The 23,478-nt window shown below is 36.7% G+C and overlaps 1 protein-coding gene and 1 pseudogene across 4 annotated transcripts in view; one reads left to right on the forward strand and one right to left on the reverse strand.

Annotated features, from left to right (window-relative positions):
- Nucleotides 1–1,558: 1,558 nt before the first annotated feature.
- LOC122739209 lies at nucleotides 1,559–11,381 on the forward strand (annotated as a pseudogene).
- Nucleotides 11,382–19,806: 8,425 nt separating this feature from the next.
- LOC122744734 (testis development related protein) overlaps nucleotides 19,807–23,478 on the reverse strand; it is a 45,297-nt gene continuing 41,625 nt past the window's right edge. For 3 of the 4 annotated variants that reach the window (XM_043990372.1, XM_043990369.1, XM_043990371.1), the window contains one exon: nucleotides 19,807–22,900. In XM_043990372.1, coding sequence (XP_043846307.1) covers nucleotides 22,555–22,900 — 346 coding nt within the window. In that variant the 3' untranslated portion in view covers nucleotides 19,807–22,554. The remainder of the gene's footprint in view (nucleotides 22,901–23,478) is intronic. The other variant, XM_043990370.1, reaches the window with a different exon arrangement.

Genomic DNA, 23,478 nt, shown 5'->3' on the forward strand with positions numbered 1-23,478 from the left:
AGAAGCAAATAAAAAATATGCTGAAGAACTAAATGAATTATGCAGATTAGCTGCCACTTAAAACATTTCTTTTAGTTTAACTTCTTTAAACAACATTTCTTCCACTACTGTTTCTTTCTCCATTTCTAAAGAGCCACATCTGTTGCTTCCCTGAAGAATAGGAATCTGCTTTAAGGGGAAAAAGACTACTAAGAGTGCTGGCTGTAAAGCCATCCAATGCTCTGCCTGAGTCAGCCTAAGGGACACAGAACAGCTACTTCTACCATGATGCTATTAAATGACTCAAAGCATTTCAGCAGCAATAGATGACCTTAGGAAGTTTTGAGTTTGTTTTTGGGTTTTGGGCTTTTTTTTGTTTTTTTTTTTTAAGTTAAAAGCTACAGTGGCTTTGTGCTGGAAACTCACTATTTCTTCTCATTTAGGAATGAAATAAAGCAATGAGGTAAAGAACTGAAGTTAGCAATTTTTATTGCCAAAATGAGGATTTTTCTAATATCCCCATGTGATAAAATGCATATAGATTCCAGAGGAAAACTGATTTACATTTCTTCTAAGATTAAAGGATCCTTCCCCTAGTTTTTTTCCATATCTTTGATGAACCTCTGTTAGTAAAATGATGGAACAGATACAAAAGGAAACATGTCTGTGCTCTAAGGAGCCTAATTTTTTTTTCTTTCTTTTTTTTTTTTTTTGTGGGGCAATGAGGGTTAAGTGACTTGCCCAGAGTCACACAGCTAGTTGTGTCAAGTGTCTGAGGTCAGATTTGAACTCAGGTCCTCCTGAATCCCAAGCCGGTGCTTTATCCACTGTGCCGCCTAGCTGCCCCAAAGGAGTCTAATTTTAAGGATATTCTCAGGCCTCAGTAAAGAAAGCTCAGCATCTGATGATGAGTGAGATGAGCAGAACCAGAAGAACATTGTACACAATATCATCAACATTGAGTGTTGACCTACTGTGATGGACTATATTCTTCTCACCAATGCAATGGTACAGAAGAGTTCCAGGGAACTCATGATAGACCAAATCCAAGAAAAAAAAAAAAAAGAACTGCGGAGTATAGATGCTGAATGAACCATACTATTTCTTTTGGTTTTGGTGCTGTTGTTTTTTTCTATTTTGAGGTTTTTCATCATTGCTCTGATTTTTTCTCTTATAGCATGACTAATGCAGAAATAGGATTAATGCTATTATGTGTATATATATGTATATGTATGTGTGTGTGTGTGTGTGTGTGTGTGTGTGTGTGTGTGTGTATAACCTATATCAGATTACCTGCTATCTAGGGGAGAGGGGAGGGAGGGGAGGGAGGAAGAAAAATCTGAAATTGTAAAGCTTGTATAAACAAAAGTTGAGAACTATCTTTACATGTAACGGAAAAAAATAAAATACTCTATTCGTTGAAAAAAAAAAAGAAAGCTCAGCATCAAGATCAGTACTCCCCAGCCCTACTTCTGTCTGGACCCCAAAGCAGTTAGTGAGGCAGAGAACCTTTTTGGAGAAGATTCCTACCATCCCTGCCACCACCAACTCCAAATGCAAACTAGGTTGAAGCAGCAAGATGCAGAAAGAGCAAGACAAAAGATGGCGTGTGTGCCATGAAGATCAAACAATCATCACCATCTCCTCTTGGACACAGATGGATGGACTTGAGCCAAGGTCCAATGACCAAGAGACCCAGGAATTCAGTGATCAAAAGGCCAGGAGGCCTGTTTTCAGCCAGGGGCCCTGTGGCCATGCAGTGATATAACCTGCTAATTGCTTCTGCAGATGTGGCAGCCCCTAACTCTTCAACAGCCATATCTATTGAAAACCCAGAAAATAAAGTTCTTGACACCAAAATTCTAGGCATTGAAGATAAAGTTTTCTGAATGGAAATTATGCTAAAGAAAATGTATTTACCTTCTTCTTCGCAGTTGCACCCTAAGGTCCATTGGGCCTATTTGATTTGGGATTGAAATCTTCTAAATGTATTTTCTCCCCCTATTAGAATGTAAATTTATTGAAAAAAGGGACTAGCTTTTTTTCCCCCTACTTGTATCCTCCAGTACTTAGAACAGTGATTTTACACATAGTGTTTAATTACATTATTACATTCATTTATTAACTCATAATCTAAGGGGAGGGGGTACTCTTCATATAGTGGAAAGAATATCTGATAAAGTCAGAAAATATGGATTCAAAGTCCTGGCATTGCCAGGGACCGGCCATGTGACTTTGGACAAATTACTTCACCTTCCCTGGGCCTCACTTTCCTGGTCCAGAGTCTAAATGTTCTCTTAAGCAGTTTTTAGGTACAACAGTCTAAGAATCTATCATAACATTTCTTCATACCAAATCCTGACAGTATTATAGCAAATAAGCAAAACAGTGAACTGAATATATTATTACTTGAACTTAATCAATGGTTCAGCTCAAGCCTCAAATCTTCCCTTTTTCATTTCAAGTATTTCTACCTCCCCTCAACATACTACCCATTTTTCATGCTCTAACTCAAGGTCACCCCTTCCAGGAAGTCTTTCCTAGGCTCGAATCCTTTGGCTGGGTGTCACTTATTATCATGATGTCATTATATTTGGAGCTGGAAGAGTCTTTAGAAAAAAATCTCAGTATAACCCAACCCTTTAACTTTATAGATTGTAACGATTGGAATGATGCCACCTTCTGGAGACTTACTGTAGAAGAGTTCTGCCCATGAGGGGAAGGTCTTTGAGGGCAAGACCAGGAGTGGTTTTTTTGGTGTCAGGAAGTGAAGTTTGCTAGCGGGAGGAAGAAGGAAGAGCTGGGTGCTCTAACTCGCACTTTTTCCTGAGGACTCCCGTGGAGAGCAAAGCTAGAAATGTGCTCTCCCTTTAATAGACAGGAATCTAGGCCTTTTCTTCTCTCTTTACCAAATTCTTATTCTCCTTAATAAATGCTTAAAAGCCTAACTCTTGCTGAGGCTTGTAATTTATTAGCGACCACTCATTAGATATTTTAGACAGAATAGCTAAAATTTTAGCCTTAACAAGATGAAATTAAATAATCTTTCCCTCTTCTCAAGTACTTTATTCCTACTTCCCCAAGGGCCCTTATCACATTCTGCTTTATAAATGAAGCATTTTCCCCCTACTTTCCCTTCTGTTTTTATCACATTGTGTTTTGCACTATAGATAGTTCTAAGTCTTCTGTTATCACCACATCCTAGTTTCCATGGCTTCCTTCAAATTTCAACTAAAATCCCACCTTCAAGAAGCCTTTCCTCTGAGACTACCCCCATTTTATCCTGTATATTCATTGCTTCTACATTGCAGGGGTTAGGGATGTGACAACCCTGTGATCTGAAAAATCCTTGTAAAAATTTTTGGCTCTCCCTTAGTACCAGAGAAGTCTTTTTTTTTTCTTTTTTCTTTCATGGGGTACAGTATCTTTTTGTAAAATTTGGGTTAAGTATTTGGTCTGTGTCATCTGCTGGCCTTCCCATGCCCTCTGTGGCTTCTGCAAAACTTTCCAAAAATTCCCATTTAATGTTTTATGCCGACCTGCAATATATTGAAACCATAATGGGGAAAGTCACAATGTGGAAGGGACAACTATATATATCTTGCACATAGTTGTTTGCATGTTGTCTCCTCTATTAGACTATAAGCTACTTGAGAGCAAAGACCTGTTTTGTTTTGCTTTATTTTTCCTTTCTTTGTATCCCCAGCACTTAGCACAGTGCCCATCACATAAGAGGTGCTTAATAAATATTGACTACCGGGGTTTATTTTTTTCCATTTTGTAATTTTGTCCTATTATTTCTTGTCTTATGGGGTCACTGATCTCTCTCTGGCCTAAATTAAGTTTCAATAATCTGTCACATGAGTGAAGTTTTGTATCTCCTGTACTAAGCTATTTATTTTCCTTCCAAATCTTTCCTGCTGAAATCTCATTCCTCTATTCTTTCCTCTAGAACTCTCCATTCATTTATATGATCAATTTTTCATTTTTGCCTTATTTCCACCAGGAATTTCAGTAGAACTTGTGGTGAATCTGTGATTTTCTTGGAGTATTTGTTTGTAAATGATCAAGTTTTTCTCTTCTGGATTTGTGTCCTGAGCATCTCTAGCTAAATAATATTTCCTGATTGTTGGTGTTTTCTTCTGTTTGCTCATATTTCCAGCCTTAATCCCTGAGTTGAGACTTTGTATCAAGACCAAACTCTTAAGAATTACTGGAAGTGGGGCAGCTAGGTGGCAGGGGAAGCTAGGTGGCACAGTGGATAGAGCACCGGCCCTGGAGTCAGGAGTACCTGAGTTCAAATCCGGCCTCAGGCACTTAACACTTACTAGCTGTGTGACCCTGGGCAAGTCACTTAACCCCAACTGCCTCACTAAAAAAAAAAGGAAAAAAAAAATTACTGGAAGTAATGGTGGAACCGTGTTTGTTCCTGATTTTTATCAGGGTCTGAGTTATGAGCCACAGCCAGAACGTTGTGCTTGTATGGTCTGTGACAGGGCAGTCTGATCCAGTGTGTATAAGTGTATATTAAGACAAAGATTCATAGCTTCAAGTTCTAAGCACCCTTGAGTAGACCCTGGTCTGAGCTCCCATCTTTCTGCCTCCCAGCTTCATATTCTAACTTCCCTAGTCCTTATGCTAGAGGCTTCTGTGAATTATGTGGGCTTTTCTGTTTGAACTCCTTCCCTTGTATTCAGTCTTCAAACTATATCTTTGTGTGGACTTTTTTTTTTTAATTCCTTAGCTTTTTTTTCCATTTTGACTGTACTTTCCTTTTAGCTTTGTTGTAACTGGTTCTGTTTTACTGCAAACTTTATTGCTCCTTGAAATGTTGGACTTTTCCCTCCAAGATTCACTATAATATCTCTAATAGTCACTTAAATTTTCTCTGTAAGAGCTATGATTTTTGCCAATTTCCTTGGAATAATATATCCTTAAAAACCACACGATTAAATACACAACAAAAAAAAAGCAATTAAACTCACAGGTAGCACAAAATAAGGGAGCTAACTAAATGTGGGAACTAGATCAATCTAGTTTTATCTGGTCAAGGTTAGCTATTCTATCTATCAGTCTAGTATCAACACAAGTATACATATATGATTGTTTTCACAAAATGAAATCAAAATTATTACTTCTCCTAACTCACTAACATACCTTAATTCACTGTTCTTTCTATGGTCCATTGTTCTCTCAGCACCTAAGAGTGGATATTCCCCAAAGGTTATCCTAAATTCATTTCATCCTTCACTCAGCCTTAGTTATCTCATCTATCCCATGGGTTTAATCTCTACATAGATAACTCCTAAATCTATATATCTAGACCCAATTTCTCTCCAGAAATTCAAGCCTGCATCCCCATTTGCCTGATGAATATGGCCAACAAGACAGATACCCTCTCAAGACCTCAATCTAACATGCTCAAAACTTAACTAATAATCTTCCTTAAACCTGTCCTCATACTAACTCCTCAAGGACCCCACTAGTAAACCACATTCAAATCATTGGATGATTCATCTTTGTTCCCTTTTCTCACTTTCTCATATCCAAACATTTGGCATATCCTATTGACACTCTATAACACCTCCCTCATTCATCCTCATCTGATAAAACCATTACCACCCTAGTTTAGGCCCTAGGTGACCAGTGACTGAAATAGCTGACTTACTGGTCTCTATATTTTTACCTAAGCAATCAATGACCCATACAACTGCTAAGGTCCTAATGCATAGATGATATATCCTTGCTCAAAAACTTTCAGTGGTTTCCAAATAAAATACTCATTCAGAAAACTAGCATTTAAGACCTTCCACAATCTGGCTCCAACCAAACTTTCCAGCTTTATTTCATATTATTTCCTTTTATACACTATATATTGAAGTCAAACTAGACTGCTGGCTATTCTCTTATCTTCTCTCTTTTGGGGGGGGGGTGAGGCAATTGGGGTTTTATTTTATGTCTTTTCTTTACCACAATGCAGTCACAAAGCTCATCCTTGGAATGCAATTCTTCCTCATCTCTGCCTTTCAGAATTTTTCTCTTCCTTCAAAGCTCAAATCAGTTGTCACTTCCTCTGTTAAACCATCCCAGATTCCTTTAACCAAAAAAGTCTCTTCCTCTTCAAATTTTCCTACTACTCTTTTGTCTGTGGGTCTTCTTTGGCTCCTAATGCCCAACCTTATATCGCATTTATCTATGCACGTTACAGAAGAATGTAAGCTCCCAGAGGGTAGGGGCTGTCTTTTAATTTATGATTTAATGTATCCCAAATACCCAACAGCTCTGCACACAAAGTTGCTCACCAAATGTGTGCTGAATGAAATGTACGTAAAACCTCTATCTAGCATTGTTCTCTGCATTCTGCCCAAACTGCTATACCTGGTGGGTATAGCAGTGGGTCCCCAACCAGAAGTATGTCTGATAACCTACTATCCCATCTGCTAATCAAAAGTTAGCCCACATCATTGGTATTTGCTATGCTCGATTTGGGAGTTAATTTTTGGCAAACTGAAGGGAGGAAACAATAGCAGCAGTTTGTATTTATGCATGTTGTACATAATGTTCATATTGAATACTCATTCAGCGTTCAGTGTTTTATATCCACTGTACAAAGTGCTTTATTCACAACAGTCACATGAAGTGGATGATATATAAACATTATTATGCCCCTTTTACAGTTTTTTTTAAAGGCTAAGAAAGATTCAACATCTTGTCAGTAATCACACTGCTGAAAAGTGTAAGGACAGAGACTTAAAATCATGTCTTCTGACTCCAAGTCCAGCACTCTTTCCACTGTACTACACTGACCACAACCAATGATGTGATGATTAAAATAGCTGATATTTATATAACACCTTAAGTTTTGCAAAGTGCTTTCATGCATAACCTCATCTGAAGCTCACAATATCCCTCTAATATTCTAAGTAGTGGGGGCAGCTAGGTGGGCAGTGGACAAAGCACCGGCTCTATATTCAGGAGGACCTGAGTTCAAATCCAGCCTCAGACACTTGACACTTACTAGCTGTGTGACCTTGGGCAAGTCACCCAAAAAAAAAAAAAAGTGAGAAAAGGGTTTGGTTCCCTAAGTAGCCCATTACAGAAGAACTGAGAAAAATGAAGGAAATTTGCTGAAATGGAATAGTCTTGGAAGGTGACAATTTATTATGTCTGCTTTAAGACAAAGGCCAGTTTGGCCTATAATATCTAGAAAGGTAAAGCTTAAAGAACTGGGTCGACCCCTCCAAGGCCATACCCCACATGCCTGTACCTGGGACACAGTTCACTGTCTCATTTTCACCTACCAGACTGATTCATTTACTAGTTCCCAGATAGGTTCACTGTGACAAAATAAACATCATTTCAGTCACTAATTCCTTTTGTGTGAGAAGTCTCACTAAACAATTTTACCACCATTTTATTTAGCTTAAAATGTTGGGTTTTTTTAATTCTCTTTCCCTCCTCACCAACTAGAGGCTCTTTGACAAAGTTCAGTTGAATTCTTAGGTAGAGCTGTTTCTATTGGGGTTTCCTACTACAGGAAAATTGAATATATGGTCAAAAAATAGTTTGCTTCCTCAAGGGAAGTAAACTGATGTGTTTTGCTTTTTTTTTTTTCTCTATCACAATTGTGCCAGTCATTGTCTAAGATTAAAAAGGTTCAAGAGTTCCAGAAGTCAATTGACCTTAACCCTAGTGGAATAAAGCTGGATGGAAATAGAAAGGATGAGGAAGTGGGAAGGACCACCACTATTGAGATAACAGGAAATAAGTAAGAAAACAAGTTCTATATAAACAAACGTTCTAAAATCAAGACCAAAAGGAGAATGCCAAATAACATTTATTGTACATTATTTTCCTAGTTTCTTTCTTCTATGACCAAGAAAACTTTTCAATAAATAGTTATAAAGTCTATCTTTAAGTGACAATTTAGCATGAATGAGGTTATATTGGGGTTTTTTCATATTACTGAACGTGTTTTCTGTTTGGAAGACCCAATTCAGTACAAATGCCAAACAATAACCACCACAATTACATAGCACTTTAAGTTTTAATTTCTTTTTTTTTTTTTTTGGGTGAGGCAATGGGGGTTAGTGACTTGCCCAGGGTCACACAGCTAGTAAGTGTCAAGCGTCTGAGGCCGAATATGAACTCAGGTACTCCTGACTCCAGGGCCGGTGTTCTATCCACTGCGCCACCTAGCTGCCCCAGCACTTTAAGCTTTAAAAATGTTTTCCTGGGGCAGCTAGGTGGCACAGTGCATAAAGCACCAGCCCTGGATTCCGGAGGAACTGAGTTCAAATTCGACCTCAGACACTTGACACTAGCTGGGAAAGTCACTTAACCCTCACTGCCCCACAAGAAAAAAAAAAGTTTTCCTTATAACCTGATAAAGTAGTGGAAATATTCTTATTTTCATTTTACACAAATGTAAAATAAATAAGAACTTTTTTTTTTAAGTGAGGCAATTGGGGTTAAGTGACTTGCCCAGGGTCACACAGCTATTAAGTGTTAAGTGTCTGAGGTCAGATTTGAACTCAGGTACTCCTGACTCAAAGGCCAGTGCTATATCCACTGCGCCATCTAGCTGCCCCTCATAACCTTACTTTAAAGAAAGTGAGGCTGATACCTAGTATTTATACAGCTAGTACATGCTGGAGACAGGATTTGAATCCAAGTCCCTTCTGATTCCAAGTGTAGGAACCTTTCTACTACACAACACTGCTATAATAACTTTCATAAAACTTTCTGTGATTCCCAAATAATCAGATAAAGAGGAAAAGGGTCTATTTGTATAAAAAATATTTTACTGACCTCTTTTTGTAGTGGCAAAGAATTGAAAACTAAGGGAGTTCTCACAAATGGGGAATGGTGGAAGGAATGATGATGTATGAATGGAATGGAATACTACTGTGCTATAAGAAATGATAACTGAGACAGGTTTCCAGGTTTTCAGAGAAACCTGGAAAGACTTGTATGAATTGATGCCAAGTGAAGTGAATAAAATCAGAACAATTCACACAATAACAACAATATGGTAATCAAAACTTTGAAAGACTGAAAAACTCTAATTAACATAATGACCAATCATGATTCCCTATGACAGATGATGAGCCACACTAACCACCTCCAAAAAGAGAGACCAATTGACTCAAGATACATAATCAAACATTCATTTTTGGACATGGCCAAAGCAGGAATTTTTTTTGCTTGATGGCACACATTTGTCAAGAAGGTTTCATTTTTGTTTTTTCCAAAAACAAAACTGGAATTTGGGGAGATTGTGGAAGGAAAAAATTAATTAATTTTAATTGGAAAAAAGCAGCAAGATAAAAGTTACATTTTTTTAAAAGGATACACTTTGGGGGCAGCTAGGTGGTGCAGTGGATAAAGCACTGGCCCTGGATTCAGGAAGACCTGAGTTCAAATCTGACCTCAGACACTTGACACTTACTAGCTGTGTGACCCTGGGCAAGTCACTTAACCCCCATTGCCCTGTAAAACAAACAAACAAACAAAAGAATATACTTTGAATACTTTGTATTCGAAAGAAGAAAAATGCCATAGAGGGAGACAGAAAAGACAAGGGGCAGCTAGGTGGAGCAGTGGATAAAGTGCTGGCCCTGGATTCAGGAGGACCTGAGTTCAAATCCAACCTCAGACACTTGATACTTACTAGCTGTGTGACCCTGGGCAAGTCACTTAACCCCCATTGCCCTGTAAAACAAACAAACAAACAAAAGAATATACTTTGAATACTTTGTATTCGAAAGAAGAAAAATGCCATAGAGGGAGACAGAAAAGACAAGGGGCAGCTAGGTGGAGCAGTGGATAAAGTGCTGGCCCTGGATTCAGGAGGACCTGAGTTCAAATCCAACCTCAGACACTTGATACTTACTAGCTGTGTGACCCTGGGCAAGTCACTTAACCCTCATTGCCCTGCCAAAAAAAGAAAAAAAAAGAAAAGAAAAGACACTACTAAGTACAAATTTTGGGAAGGATTTCAAAAGTAATAATTTATTCATGTCTTTAACAATCTTACTGATCCCTTCCACCTAACTAGGTGCACTGTATTACATTTCTTAAATCAAATGAGAAGGAACATCACGTTGAGTAACTGTATAAACTCCAATGCATCTGTAATTTCACTGATAGGGACTTTCCCATCCATGTCTATCCATTCTGTTACTCGTGTCTCTTTCCTAGGATCTTCAATTTAAATTTCTTCATTCTGTTTACAGATCATACTCAAGGTACATTTCTCTACCTAGCTTTGGTTAGGATTACCAGTGTCCAAGTGATCATACATATCAGAATGTTGTGAGGCTAGAATTAATCTGCCAACATTTAACCGGTGAGGGTTGTTGGGATTATTTGCTCTATTGTGGCTACTCGTGTTGTGGACAGAACTAGTTTTATCTCTCTTCCTCACATGACCTACAAAGGACCCAGATTGCTGGACATGCTGAGTAATCACTATGGGATCTCCCAAAGAAAGAATTGCTTAACAAGTGATTCACAGACATGAAGTAAGAGGCATGATGCTTAGTACTGGTTTTCACTAGAGCTCACTGAAAGTTGAAGCAGCTCTGCCAATCACTAGATATCCTGAAGGTCTGTAGCCTGTATCTGTCAAAATGAGCTGGTAGACAGGTATTTTGAGTGAACTCAAAGGAGGAGAAGTTACTGAATGATGTGGTAGAGGTTGAACTTTGAAATGGCACTGGGGATCATAAAGTATTCCAACTCCCCCAGATCAACCAGTGTACTGAGAGGGTGTGGGATGAGTGAAATTTCAACCAGTGCCAGAAAGGGGAGCCAGGGAGCCTGTGTCTGAAGGTGGATTTGAACTCACTTTTTCCTGATTGTAGGTCCAGTGCCCTGAGGACATGCATGGGGTGGTGGTAATGTCAACAGAGAAAAAAAAAAGGCATGGTATATATCTATATGAGAGATATTGCAAAGGGAGAATTGACAGGACTGGGACAAATGACTGGAAATAGGGGCTTAGGTTCTCGCGGGGATTGGCTGTTAACAGTGTTGTGACTCAGCTAGAGTGCAGTGACCATGGTGGTAACAGCGGCATTGTTTGGCACTGTCTCATACCATGTTGTTGGTACAACCTAACAAGAAGCCAGAAGGCCAAACTTACACTGATTATGAATCAGTGAGTGAATGCATGGAAGGAGTTTGTAAAATCTATGAAAAGCATCTGAAGAGAATGAATCCCAAGTCTCTCTATCACATATGATAGTCAGTTGTTTGATTTCATTGATGATCTGGCAGATCTTAGATGCCTTGTGTACCAAGTAGACACTCAGACATATCAACCCTACAATAAAAATTGGATCAAAGAGAAGATCTATGTGCTTCTCCATCGGCAGGCCCAACGAGCTGGCAAATAATCCAAGTGGCAGCCTTGGGAGCATGGGGGGGGGGAGGGCTTGGAAAACAGGTGTGTACAGCATTCTATAGCAGAAGCTTTGTATTACAGAAGTTTTGTTTCCATTTTGTTACAATCTAGTCAAGGTCTAATGTATTAGGAGATTTTTGTCTCATTCAATCTGAAGCCCCTGTCCCTCCCTAGTTTCTTTTTCTTTTTTTACTAAGTAGGTGAAAATTTCTCTTCAGTCAGTTAGCACTTGGTTACAATTCTTCTTGCTGTTCATATCTGCTTCACAAAGTTCACTTTACTTACCCTTCTGTATGAGGGTTTTCCAGAACTTAGTTGTCTTCAAAACTCAAAGAGAATACAATAAATGCTCTTTAGTTTTAAAAAAAATGAAATAGGGGCTTAGAATGAGAAGTCAAAGGTGACCCCTAAGTTAAAAGCCTGAGTAAGAAGATAATGGTATTCAACATTAATACAGAGTGGGGTGGGAAAAAGTTCAGTTTTGGACATGTTGAATTTAAGATAGCTATGGGATATCTACAAGATGGATCCAGACATCCAGTTAGAGATCCCAGCAGGCAGCTGGATGTGAGACTAGAGGTCAGTAAAGAGGTTAGAGCTAAGAATCATCTTAAGACGGTAACTGATGGTATGGAAGCTGATGAAATTACCAAAGGAAAGCGTGAAGGAGTCACAGGTCAGAACCTTGTGGGGAAACTCCAGATGCAGCAAAGGAGACTAAAAAGGATCAGACAGGTTGGAGGAACAGTTTAGCAAAACTAAACAACATATCAAAAAAATTTGACATTAGACAGTCTTATACACCAAAGTCCACCAAATTTGTAACAAATTAAGGGGAAGTGTTTTCTTATATCTTTTCTTTGAGACTAAGCTTGGTCTTTATTTAACAATATTTAGTTTCAATTGTTCCATTATTAGTGTTCTATTTACACTGTTGTAGTTATTGTGTATTTCATTTTCTTGGTTTTACTTACTTTCCCATGCTCTTCTGTAGTAATCATATTCAGTTTCTTAGAACATGTCAATGTTCCATTACATTCATGTAGTACAACTTGTTTAACCATTCTTCCATCAATGAACGGCTACTTTGTTTTCAATTATTTGCAAATACAAAAAAAAGTGCTACTATGAATATTTTTGGTGTATAAGGAGCCTGTCTTTTTTTTTGTTATTAACCTTCCTGTCAGTTATGCCAAGCAATGGAATATCTGGTCAAAGGGTATGGATATTTTAATCTCTTTTTCCATGTAATTCCAAATTGCTTTTCAGAACAGCTGGATCAATTCACAGTCCTACCAACAGTGTATAAACTTCTTTTCATACCCCCTTAATACTTCTATATTTTGTCAATTTCCTGGGTGTAAGGTAAAATCTCAAGAGTTGTTTCAATTCAAATTTGTATCTTTAGTGATCTGGAGCATTAAATAAACAATACTTTAAATTTTTTCTAATAAATGGTACAAAAATCTTTTGAGAGCAATGACACTGAATATGCTTCATTATTTTCAAAATGTTTCTGTGCTTCATTATATATGAAGATATGCTTCATTATTTTAAAAAAGCCCTCCTGGCCTTGGTAATAGGGCCAACTTGTAAATAATAATAATAATTAATTATCCAATCGTTTTGATTAATGTAGCTAGCCAAACAAAAGTGAATTGTCTCAGATTTCACCTCAGGAGAGTTTTCAATGTAAATTCCGTTTTTTCCTTTGAGTTCTGTTTAAAGGCATGAGATGATTCCTGAATTTCCTTATTTATGCTTAGAACTCTTAGTTGTATTTTTGTATGAGTGTGAGGAACAACAAAAAAGCCAATTTGATTAGACCACAGAGGTCCAGAAAGGGAATAATGAAAAATGTTAGACAACAAAACAGCATACTTTTTCAGGTCTACAATGTCATGATGATTAAATAGAAGAGTTCACTGCTATGATGATTAAAAAATGCCATGAGACAAAGTTTCTGGGTAATCTAATTGTTTTATTAATGAGGCCAGCATGTTTATTAATAAAAGGATGGCCATTTGGCTGTCTCTCTCAGACAAAGACAATCATGGCAGGCTCTCAGTTTATATACCCTTTAAAGGGTAGGTATTCTCCATGGTGGGAATCAACCCTGATTGGTTAACAATTGTTAATGATTGATAATGTTTAATGGTTAATAATTGTTCATTGTTAATGAGAGAATAGGTATTACAATAAAGGGTGTCTTGGGTTATAATGACTCAGGTCACCAAAATCTTGGTCAAAGAGACATCAATTTCCACAATACCTGTCTGACAAAAGAGAGAATCAACACTTCTCCAGACCTGTAGGAGCAAACACAAAAAGCAGGAATACATTCAAATTTAGAATGCTTTTAACTTTAATGTCTGATCAGATCTTAGCCTGGATAAATCTCCCACACAGTTTAATTTCTGGATGAGTAAGCAGAAAAGGAAAAACTCTTAATCTTAATATAATAATTAGTTATTAAATTTGAGAGAAGTAATTAATTTCTCACATTAAGTACCTAAACTGCCTGCCCATTAGGACACATTGTCCAGTAGCTAATAAAACTCAACAATTTCCACACATGAGCTCGGGCTGCTTCACACTAGGAAAAAAAAAAGGTCTATAAATGTTTAATACCATGAAATTGCTAAATAAATTAATTAGACAAATACAGTTAAGGAAGGTAAGGGTATGGGTTGATAAGAACTGAGTCTCTTTCAAAGGGGTTTCATTAACATGGTAGAGACTATGATAACATCTCACCATAATGTTTGGTTTGATATTGGTTCTGTTTTCAGTAGAGTACAGGAAGATGCAGGAGGGGTGTTGATGAACCTGATAAGAAACTGGACATAAATAAGTTAACTTTCTTTCATGGTCATTAAAGCTAAACAAGGCACTTAATGATACTTGAGAAAACAATACTGTTTGAAGCAGACAGGTAAATTAAGTAGTTTTGTTCTAAAAGCCAATAAAGTTAACTACTTATACCAGCTTACTAGTATTATCTTTTAAAAGGCAGCCTTTTCCAAAGAAGGTTAGAGGTTTTCGCCCTGTGGTTCTGCATCCATATTTCCAAATTTTTACTTTCCCCTTAAGTCACACTAAAAAGCTTAAGAACAAAGTGTGCATTCTGTTATTGAGGTCAGTTTTCTTCCATGAAGAAATAGTACACCTTTTGTTTGCTTAAATAAAGCAAATAATCACGCTACCGAAGTGTTCTACTTAATATCTGATACCACCTTCCCTTATTTAGGGTGTGAGAAGCTTCTGGTTAGCAGTGAAGTCTGTTATATCACATGCTCATTACTAATCAAGAGGGGTCAAGGATTATAAATGGTAAATTCTCCTTAATTGTGAGAAATAGTTAGGGAGAATCATCTTTGTTAGGGCATTTATTCCTGTTTCTGTTCTTAGAATAATCATAACATTTATATAGACATGTCTTAAAGAACTCTATGCTTTAAAGCACTATAAAGTTGCAGAAATATGTTTAATGTGATTATACACACATAACCTGTATCAGATTACTTGCTGTCTTGGAGAGGGGGGAGGGAGAAAAATCTGAAACTAGAAATCTTAGAAAAACAAATGTTGAAACTATCTCTAAATGTAACTGGAAAATAATAAAGTATTTATATGGAAAGCACTATAAAGTTCTATACCTAAATTTTCTTTTGATGATCACAACAACCCCTGTGCAGATAACATAAGATAAGGGCCATGGTCAGGTAGTGGAAAGAATACTGGATAACAGGACTATGTTCAAGTTCCAATTCTCTTACTACCTGTGGGACCTTAAGGCAAGTAACTTCATTTCTACAGACTCACTTGGTAAAACGAGGGGGTTGGGTTAGACCGTAGAGGTCTCTCTTCCTGTAAGTCCCATTTTGAAATGAGGAAATTAAGGTACAGAGAAGTATTACAATTTACATTACTCAGTTGTTAATATTGGCAGCGTAAAGTTTGTTGCTTACTTGATTCTTTTAAAATATTCATGCTTCCAATTTATACTTAAAATCAAAATGAGAGGACCAGACTAGATTATTTCTACAGGTCTTCTAGTAATTAGTCAATATCCCCTACTTAATGAATAAATGAAAAAAAATTACTAAGCACTACATATAAAGGCTAGGAATACAAATGGAAAAGCAGTCCCTGATCTCAAAGAACTCATATCTTAATGGGGAGACAAATAAAAGTTTCAGCCAGTTCCCGTGGTCCTTAGGGTATAGCTCCAAAGCAGATGCTAATGCATCTTTCTTTAAGGTTATTTCTGCCAATAAAATCTTATGCATTTCTAAGTTTGAACCATGCGACAATGCCAAGGACTTTGGTGCTCTTAAGCTGTTGCCAGGTCACATCTCCACAAGGGTTAATGACTGCAAAGGCTGGACTAGAGGTACAGCTGGTAGTATGCCTTTCAAAGAGGGTCTTCTTCTCAGAGTCTCCGACTGTCTCCACTGGGGGTCTTATGGAAGGTAATAGTTTGACTGACCTGGTACATGCCACCTCCTATCTCTCCAAGATGTCTTTCTGCTTCAGGTAGGCCAGCTTGCCTACTCTTTGAGTAGCAGTTATTGGCAAATGGTAAGAACAGCCAGCCCCTACTCCACAATAATTGCTCCCCTAATTATAGTTACAGGGGCTAGACTGGAAGTACAGTCATCTGGGAGTGTTGCTATCCCATGGGCTTTGGGAGCTTACCTGCCAATAACTGGCAGTTGGTTGTAGTTAAGGAAGGAGTAATTCAATTATTTTCAAAAAACAGATCATCATCTTTTTGATTTTCCTCTTCTTTAGTTTTAGTCAAGTGGCCCTGAGTTGATACTCACAAATTCACTGTCAGGTTTTCGTAAGCCTTAAAGGCTGTCTTTATAAACCTCAGTAGCTATAATTCTAGTGTTACCTCTCCCCTAATTTCAAATTGGTGGTACAAGATTATATATGTATGTACGTATATATGCATGTATATATATATATATCATATATGTTAACATACGATATTGTCAAGATACTATTAAGAGACACCCTGTTTTCCAGAGCTAAGGTATTACAAACAAATTGTGCCCTGAGCTTGGCATAACAACAATCCCTTGCACTCACCCTCTGGCAAAATCACATAATTATTGTATTGCTTTGACCAGCACCTGGTGTTCTCTGAGCTCAGGCAAGTTCTGGTCATGAAGCCCTGCTAGGAATCAAGCTCTTATCTCCTCCTTATCAGGGCATCAGCTCAATGCTGTAGCCATAGGTACAAGAGCTCTGCTTACACTAAAGCAGGTCCCTCATTAGGGATGGGGACCCAGCACATGTGTCTAATTTGCTTCTTTGCTTGCAAACCATTTCCCTCACTTTGAAATTAAACTTCTGTTTGATTCCTGACTCTCCTGTCTTGAGCCTGCTCTGTTCTTCTCTAGCCATCCACAGGTTAGAGACTAGCTCAATCCAGTTTACATTAATTTTTTTTTAAATATGGAAACACTCTCAACTATCAGAGATGAAGACTAAAAAGGAATTTCCAGTTTCACATACAAAAACCTAATTTCCTAATTTTGTATCCCAATGTATCAGATAGATTCACTGCTGTAGCCAGTTACTTAGTTCTTTATCTTTAAAACAACGGAGCTTGGCTAGATGAAATGGCTCCTGAGGTCCCTCCCAGTCCTAATTCTTTGATCCTAGCAATCTTGAGGTCAAAGAGGAACCACTCTGTAAGCTTGTCTAAGTTTTGATGACAATAATCACAAGGCATCTAAAAGAAAAGCAGTCCAAAGGATTTAAGGACCTAGCTTCTGGAGGGGGGGAGGAGGGTCTTTGAACGTGGGTATTAAAAAAAAGAAGTACATCCTTATTTTTTGCTAACCTTTGGGTTTTTCCTTTGCAATCTTAGAAATGTTATGATATGCATTTAAAAATAGTATTCTCAGAAGGGGTCCAATGTCTTTACTAGATTGCCAAAGAGGTCCATGTCAACAAAAAAGATTTAGAACCCCTGCAAAGGAATTAATTGTCTTTACAACTTTTTTTTTTAAACAAAAGAAAATCAATTCATTTAAAGCTCCATAGGCCAATTTAGTAAACAAAATAATTAGGTCCACTAGGTCTGCCTAATCCAGTATTTGCATTCTTTTCTTTCTCTTTTTTTTTTGTTTTTTTTGTTTTGTGGGTCAATGGGGGCCAAGTGACTTGCCCAGGGTCACACAGCTAGTAAGTGTCAAGTGTCTGAGGCTGACTTTGAACTCGGGTCCTCCTGAATCCAGGGCCAGTGCTTTATTCACTGTACCACCTAGCTGCCCCAGAGAGCACAATTTTAATCTAAAAATGTTATTGTTGGTTGGTCATATTTTAGTTGTGTCCAACTCTTCATGACCTATTTTGGGTGTTTTCTTGGCAAAGATACTGGAGTGATTTGCCATTTCCTTCTTCAGCTGACTTTAAAGATGTAGAGCAGGGTTAATTGACTTACCCGAGGTCACACAGCTAGTAAGTGTCTGAAGTCACACTTGAACTCAGGAAGAAGAGTCTTCCTGAGTGCAGGACTGGCAACTCTATCTACTGTGCCACCTAGCTGGCCAATCTAAAACATAAAGAGACCTAAAAACCAAACAAATTTTATGACCTTTCTTAAGTATTAAGAATGGGCTAGTAGATGGTCTTTTAGAATCAAAACAAGTTAATGGACAACAGTAAGCTGGATAAAAAAATCCAACTAATGATCAATCTGTCTCCTACCAGAAGCTTTCTTCAATCTGGCCTATTTCATTTATGAAGTACATATTTCCAATCAGAACTGACTACCAGACAACTGTCAAATTATATTTAACTAAGAAAGGTTAAATCTGACAATAATGATTAGTTACTTGTTAAGTTTCTGGATTTCCCCCCTATTATAAGTAGGTTTACTCAGTAGGGTAGGTAAATACCACAAATGATTAAAGAGGGGAAAGGGGAAGAGAATAAGTATTTTATATAGTGCCTGCTGTGCACCAGTTAATGTGCTAAATGCTTTATAAATATTATCTACCTTTATAAACAGAGCTCTTGTCAGCTCTCCTCTTTGACCTCTCCCATGAAACTGTTCAAGATTCAGCAATCATAATATTTAGAGTTAGAAGGAACCTTAGAGTTTATCTACTTCAAGCCACCTCCCTTAGAAGAAAATTTAAGGCCTAAAGAGGTTATAGATTGCCCACTATCACATGGGTATAAAGTATCAAATCTAAGATTGAATTGTCAGTCTTCTAACTCTAAAGTAAGGTTTTTGTTTACTCTTCCACACTGCCTTTGATTTGCTTTAAAGATTATGCTTTGGGGCAGCTAGGTGGCACAGTGGATAGAGCACTGGCCCTGCATTCAGGAGGACCAGAGTTCAAATCCGGCCTCAGACACTTGACACTTACTAGCTGTGTGACCCTGAGCAAGTCACTTAACCCTCATTGCCCCCCCCAAAAAATAATTAATTAGAGATAAATTTTAAAATTAAGATTATACTTTGTGCCTGTGTAGTTCCTGACACCTCACCTCTTCATCAATGATCCTGGATAATAGCTGAGATGGTCCAACGAAGGCAGATGAGGAAGAGACAGGCTATGTAAGCAGAATATCCAGCATGGCACAAAAGTGAGAGAACGCCTTTACTTTTTGTGGTAAATCCTGATTTTAGCTCTGGCGCTGACATTTCTTAGTAATATGACCCTGGAGAATTAAATTTCTCTCTCTGAACTTTCCTTCCATTCCTTCATCTTTAAAACAAGAGTACCACCCACAACTACCTACCTCAAGGCTGATAATTGTAACTGAAGAATGATTAAATATGAGGAGTTAGGGAGAAAAGAGAGAAAAAGATAACTTGGAAATTTCCAGCCTGGGTCATTTAGGAAAATCATGGCATTGTTTCAGAATTATAGAAGCTGGAAAGAAGGGCATGTTTAGAGGTGGAAGAAGATAAGGGGAAAAATTTGGAAGAAATGTGTGTGGGCTGTCCTGGTTTCAAAACCTGGCTCTGCCATTTGACGACCTATGTGACCACAGGCTAATCATGTGCTGTCTTTGAGCCTTGTTTTTCATATCTGAAAAATGCTGGGTTTGGACCAAATGGCCTCCAAGGTCTCTTCCTAGGCCTATGTCTGACTCCTGCTCCATGTTTATACCAAAGTTGGGAGTCAAGAAGATGACGGTTTACTGAACGCTAAATAGCCAATGGTGAAATCAAAGCAACCTGTACCAGTCATAACCCGCAAAACAATGGTCCTACTGGAACACCTGATACCGACCTGTGTCACATATCAAGAAAAGCACTTTAGAGGCAGGTTATACCAACCACCGATTACTTAGTTACTGTGACAATTTTGATACACCTAAAAGAAAATGCTACTCAAGAAAATTTGAAAAATTAAAAAAAAAGTCATGAAACTCCAGTTTAAATTATTTCTTTATTTATGTGAAAATTCTACAAGTATTATTTGCATTTGAAAACGAGGCTAAAAAAAAGTCGTCACTGTGTGACTAATTACAGTCATCTGACATTAACTTGAGCAAAAGCCAATAATCATGCAAATTGGCAATGGGGAAAAGATTTAAGTAAATTTTATTTTTTGTATAACCTCAAAATTCATTCTTAATATATCTTTTATGAAGCATGACCAATTTCTCATCAAAATCAAACAAAGCATTAAGGAGTTAAATAGCATCCCTATTCCATGCATCCAGTACTCCTGATCAGTACTCCTGATCATATTCAGGGTATATAAACATTTAAACCCCAAACTAAGGCCTCAATATTTTCTGGGTAAGAGATTTAATGAAATGCCTATGAAAAGAACAAAAGAAAAACTCACTTTAGTGAAACTTTCTTCAAAAGAAATTATGCTACAAAATATAATAAATAATTATCTTAAAATCACAACAGATACATTCTACCTTAAAGCAGACACAATTATAACAGAAAACATTAATATTTTACTTTAATTTGTTTCATCTGTAGGAAAGAAAAATTCAGATAAGTTATACAGAAAATTCTGATCCAAATACAGTTTTAACTCCAGAATAATTCAGATTTGGGGAAATTGTTCATAATTATACAGGGCTATTTCAGGTGAAATAGAGGCACTTGACAATAAACTATGCAAGACATAGTGATGCATACTGGTCATGATATAACAGACCTCACAATAAAAGGAAAACCATAATGGCATTTCCTGACCTTTTTCCCCAGCTAAAGGGTTGTTATAAGGTTTTCAATTGACTTGTTTCTATTGTCTTGTGTCAGCATTAGCTGAAGACATGTCAAAACACTGCTCCTAATCTTAAACTTTTTTAAAATAAACTATGAAATGATCTATAAATTATGAACTATATCCTTATGTAATTTTACCAAACACTGCTGCAAAGAAGGAGACAAAAAACAGATTTATTTACCTGAGGCAAATTATTTTTCTTCCTCAATAAGGCTAAGTAGCATAGTATTAACATAGCTTTTTATTACATTAAGAACAAAAAACCTAAATAAAATTATTTCACATACCTTTTTAAAACACAGTATCCTTTTGACTATTCTTGTCAAAGAAAAACTTTTTTCCTAAAGCATAGTATTTTTTAAAAATTCTCTATCTACTTAATAGTTTAACTATCAGATATGTTCAGATATTCCATGGAGATGTTCATTGGAACATCCATTTAAAACTGAACTGCACTGAAGCACAATTGAATTATGTGATTTGTAGGGGACAGGGAGAGTGCAGTATAACAATGTTGGTAAATTGCATTTGTTTTGAAGCACATAACCTCCCTGGGGGGGGGGGGGGAGACAAGAAAAAACTATTCTTTACCAATAAAAGCTGTGGCTTTTTTTCTCCTCAAACAAGTTGGTGATTCAGATAAAAGAGATATCTAAGCATCCCTGGAGACGTGGCATATTGCTAAAGACACCTGACGTGAGCCCATAGTTAAAGATAACATTAAAGTTTAGAGATTTAAAACATTTTCTACTTCAAGAAATAACTTCAGAGTGATAATAATGGATCAGCCATAAATTATTTTTCTGCTAAAAATAGGCATTTTTACAAGAAAAGATGTAACTAACACCCATTATATTAAGAATATCATTTTGAAAATTAAACCCAAATCTGTGGTTATAATAGAAAAAAGAGGCACTTTCAGTTTTTATATACATTTTGAAATCTATAAAGAACAGAAGTATAACAATTTAATTTCCAAACTAAAATTAAGAGTACCAAGACACGTAGTTAGCACACATTCTATAATTCCTTAGTTACTCTGACACCATAAAAGCTCAGTGACTTTTTAGAATAAATAATTTAAAAATAAGATCAATATTTAAAAGTCAAGAAGGAGAACTAAGGAAAAATAACACCAAAACAAAACCAAAATCATTACTATTCATGTGCAAACTAGAAGCTATTTCTCCACAGGCATTGCATGAATATATTTTATTTGACATTTTGCACTAAATTACAATCCTTTACTTTCCTGTTTAACTTTTTAACCAAGTGTTTTTTTCTTTTTTTCAAATGGCAAATTTTAAATTTTTGCTAAATTAAATAACTTTTAGCCTAACCTTTGGAAGACTTATTGACTCTGCCAATTTCTGGCAATGGAAGAGAATTATACAACTGCTACAGTCTCATATTTCATACAACACAAAAACAGAAACAGAATGACTAATTAAAAAACAAGGAAAGAAGATTCTCAGACAAAAATCCTAGGAATTATTACTATGGCATGAAAAGAGTTTTGTGGCAAATTACAAATCAACACTGGCTTTTTTAGGGAAGTCATCCAAAATTAACATCTGTAGCTTCAGAAGCCTTGGGATCCCAAGAGCCTAGAAGTTTCTGGATAAGGCAGTCAAATTCAAAACCAGTATATACATTCACTACATAAATACAGTATTTTTGGTTACCTCATCTATCTGACATACTGGAAAAATCCAAATGAGAAAAATAGGCACAAAAGAGGGTTTTCTATTCTTTTTTAAATGAAGAAAACAGATCAATCATCTGTTGATATAATAATTAAAAATAACAGAAAAATGTTTAAGAATCTGAACAAAACTAAGCATACAGGTGCAATATTGAGCAAATTTTGGTTTGACTATACATAGACATCAAGGAACATTTTCATTTATGAAGTATTTCAAATTGCTATTATCATTCTAATTCTTCCCAGTTATCAGTAAGATTACCTTTGCTTTGCCGTCTAATGCTGACCAGTTTTCCAGCTGATTTAATACTCCACTTGGAACTGTTTCCTGAGCTGGTCAGGTTGGTGTATTTAGTAGAACCTTTAGTCTCATCTTCCCAACCTGGCCAGGAGAGATGGTCCCTAGAAGAGTCACCTAGATCAGTGGCTGGATCTTCAAGAGTAATCTGAGGTGGCTCCCATCCCTCGATTTCATCTGGTTTCTTAGATTGCATGTTCTGTTTTAACACCAAACTGTCCCAAAATCCGGATTTCTTTTCAGTCTTCACATCTTCTTTTACTCTTAAGTTAGTTCTGAGGTAGATGAAAATATTAAATATTGAACAATTTTTGTCAAAAGAAACTTTGATATTTTTAAGCTTCCAATTAAACCAATTAAAAGAAAATAGGTATATAAAATATCCGGTTAATTTTTAACTGGGGGAGCTACTAAAATTATTTTAAAAGCATTCTTCACAACTTTAGATTTACAAAATTAACATTTCCAAACAATCTAAAATCAGTACCAAAAATTAATAGTTTATTGAGATTTATCAAAGGATGAGTTACCAGAAGATAAACTGCAATAGGGAAAGAAATAGTAACTCATGAAGAAAGACTTTTTATTTACTAAGGTGTTGAGGAGACAACCTACATAGGAGAGGGAATACCTACTCTGATTAAATTATTTACAACTACAGTAAAAGAAAGATAAATTGTTATGCATTTGTTTTTTTCCTTATTAATGAAATTAGAGATTTCCTCCTAGAATTCTTTTTTTTTTTTAATTTTTACAGTGGGAGCCCAATCAAATTCACAAGCAAAGAATAGGGCTTTAGTTCTAATTTACTGTGGGGAAACAATGGCTCTGCTAAGAAAAGGGTAATGGACCA

This window comes from Dromiciops gliroides, chromosome 2, assembly GCF_019393635.1.
Source record: "Dromiciops gliroides isolate mDroGli1 chromosome 2, mDroGli1.pri, whole genome shotgun sequence".
NCBI classification, from domain to species: Eukaryota; Metazoa; Chordata; class Mammalia; order Microbiotheria; family Microbiotheriidae; genus Dromiciops; species Dromiciops gliroides.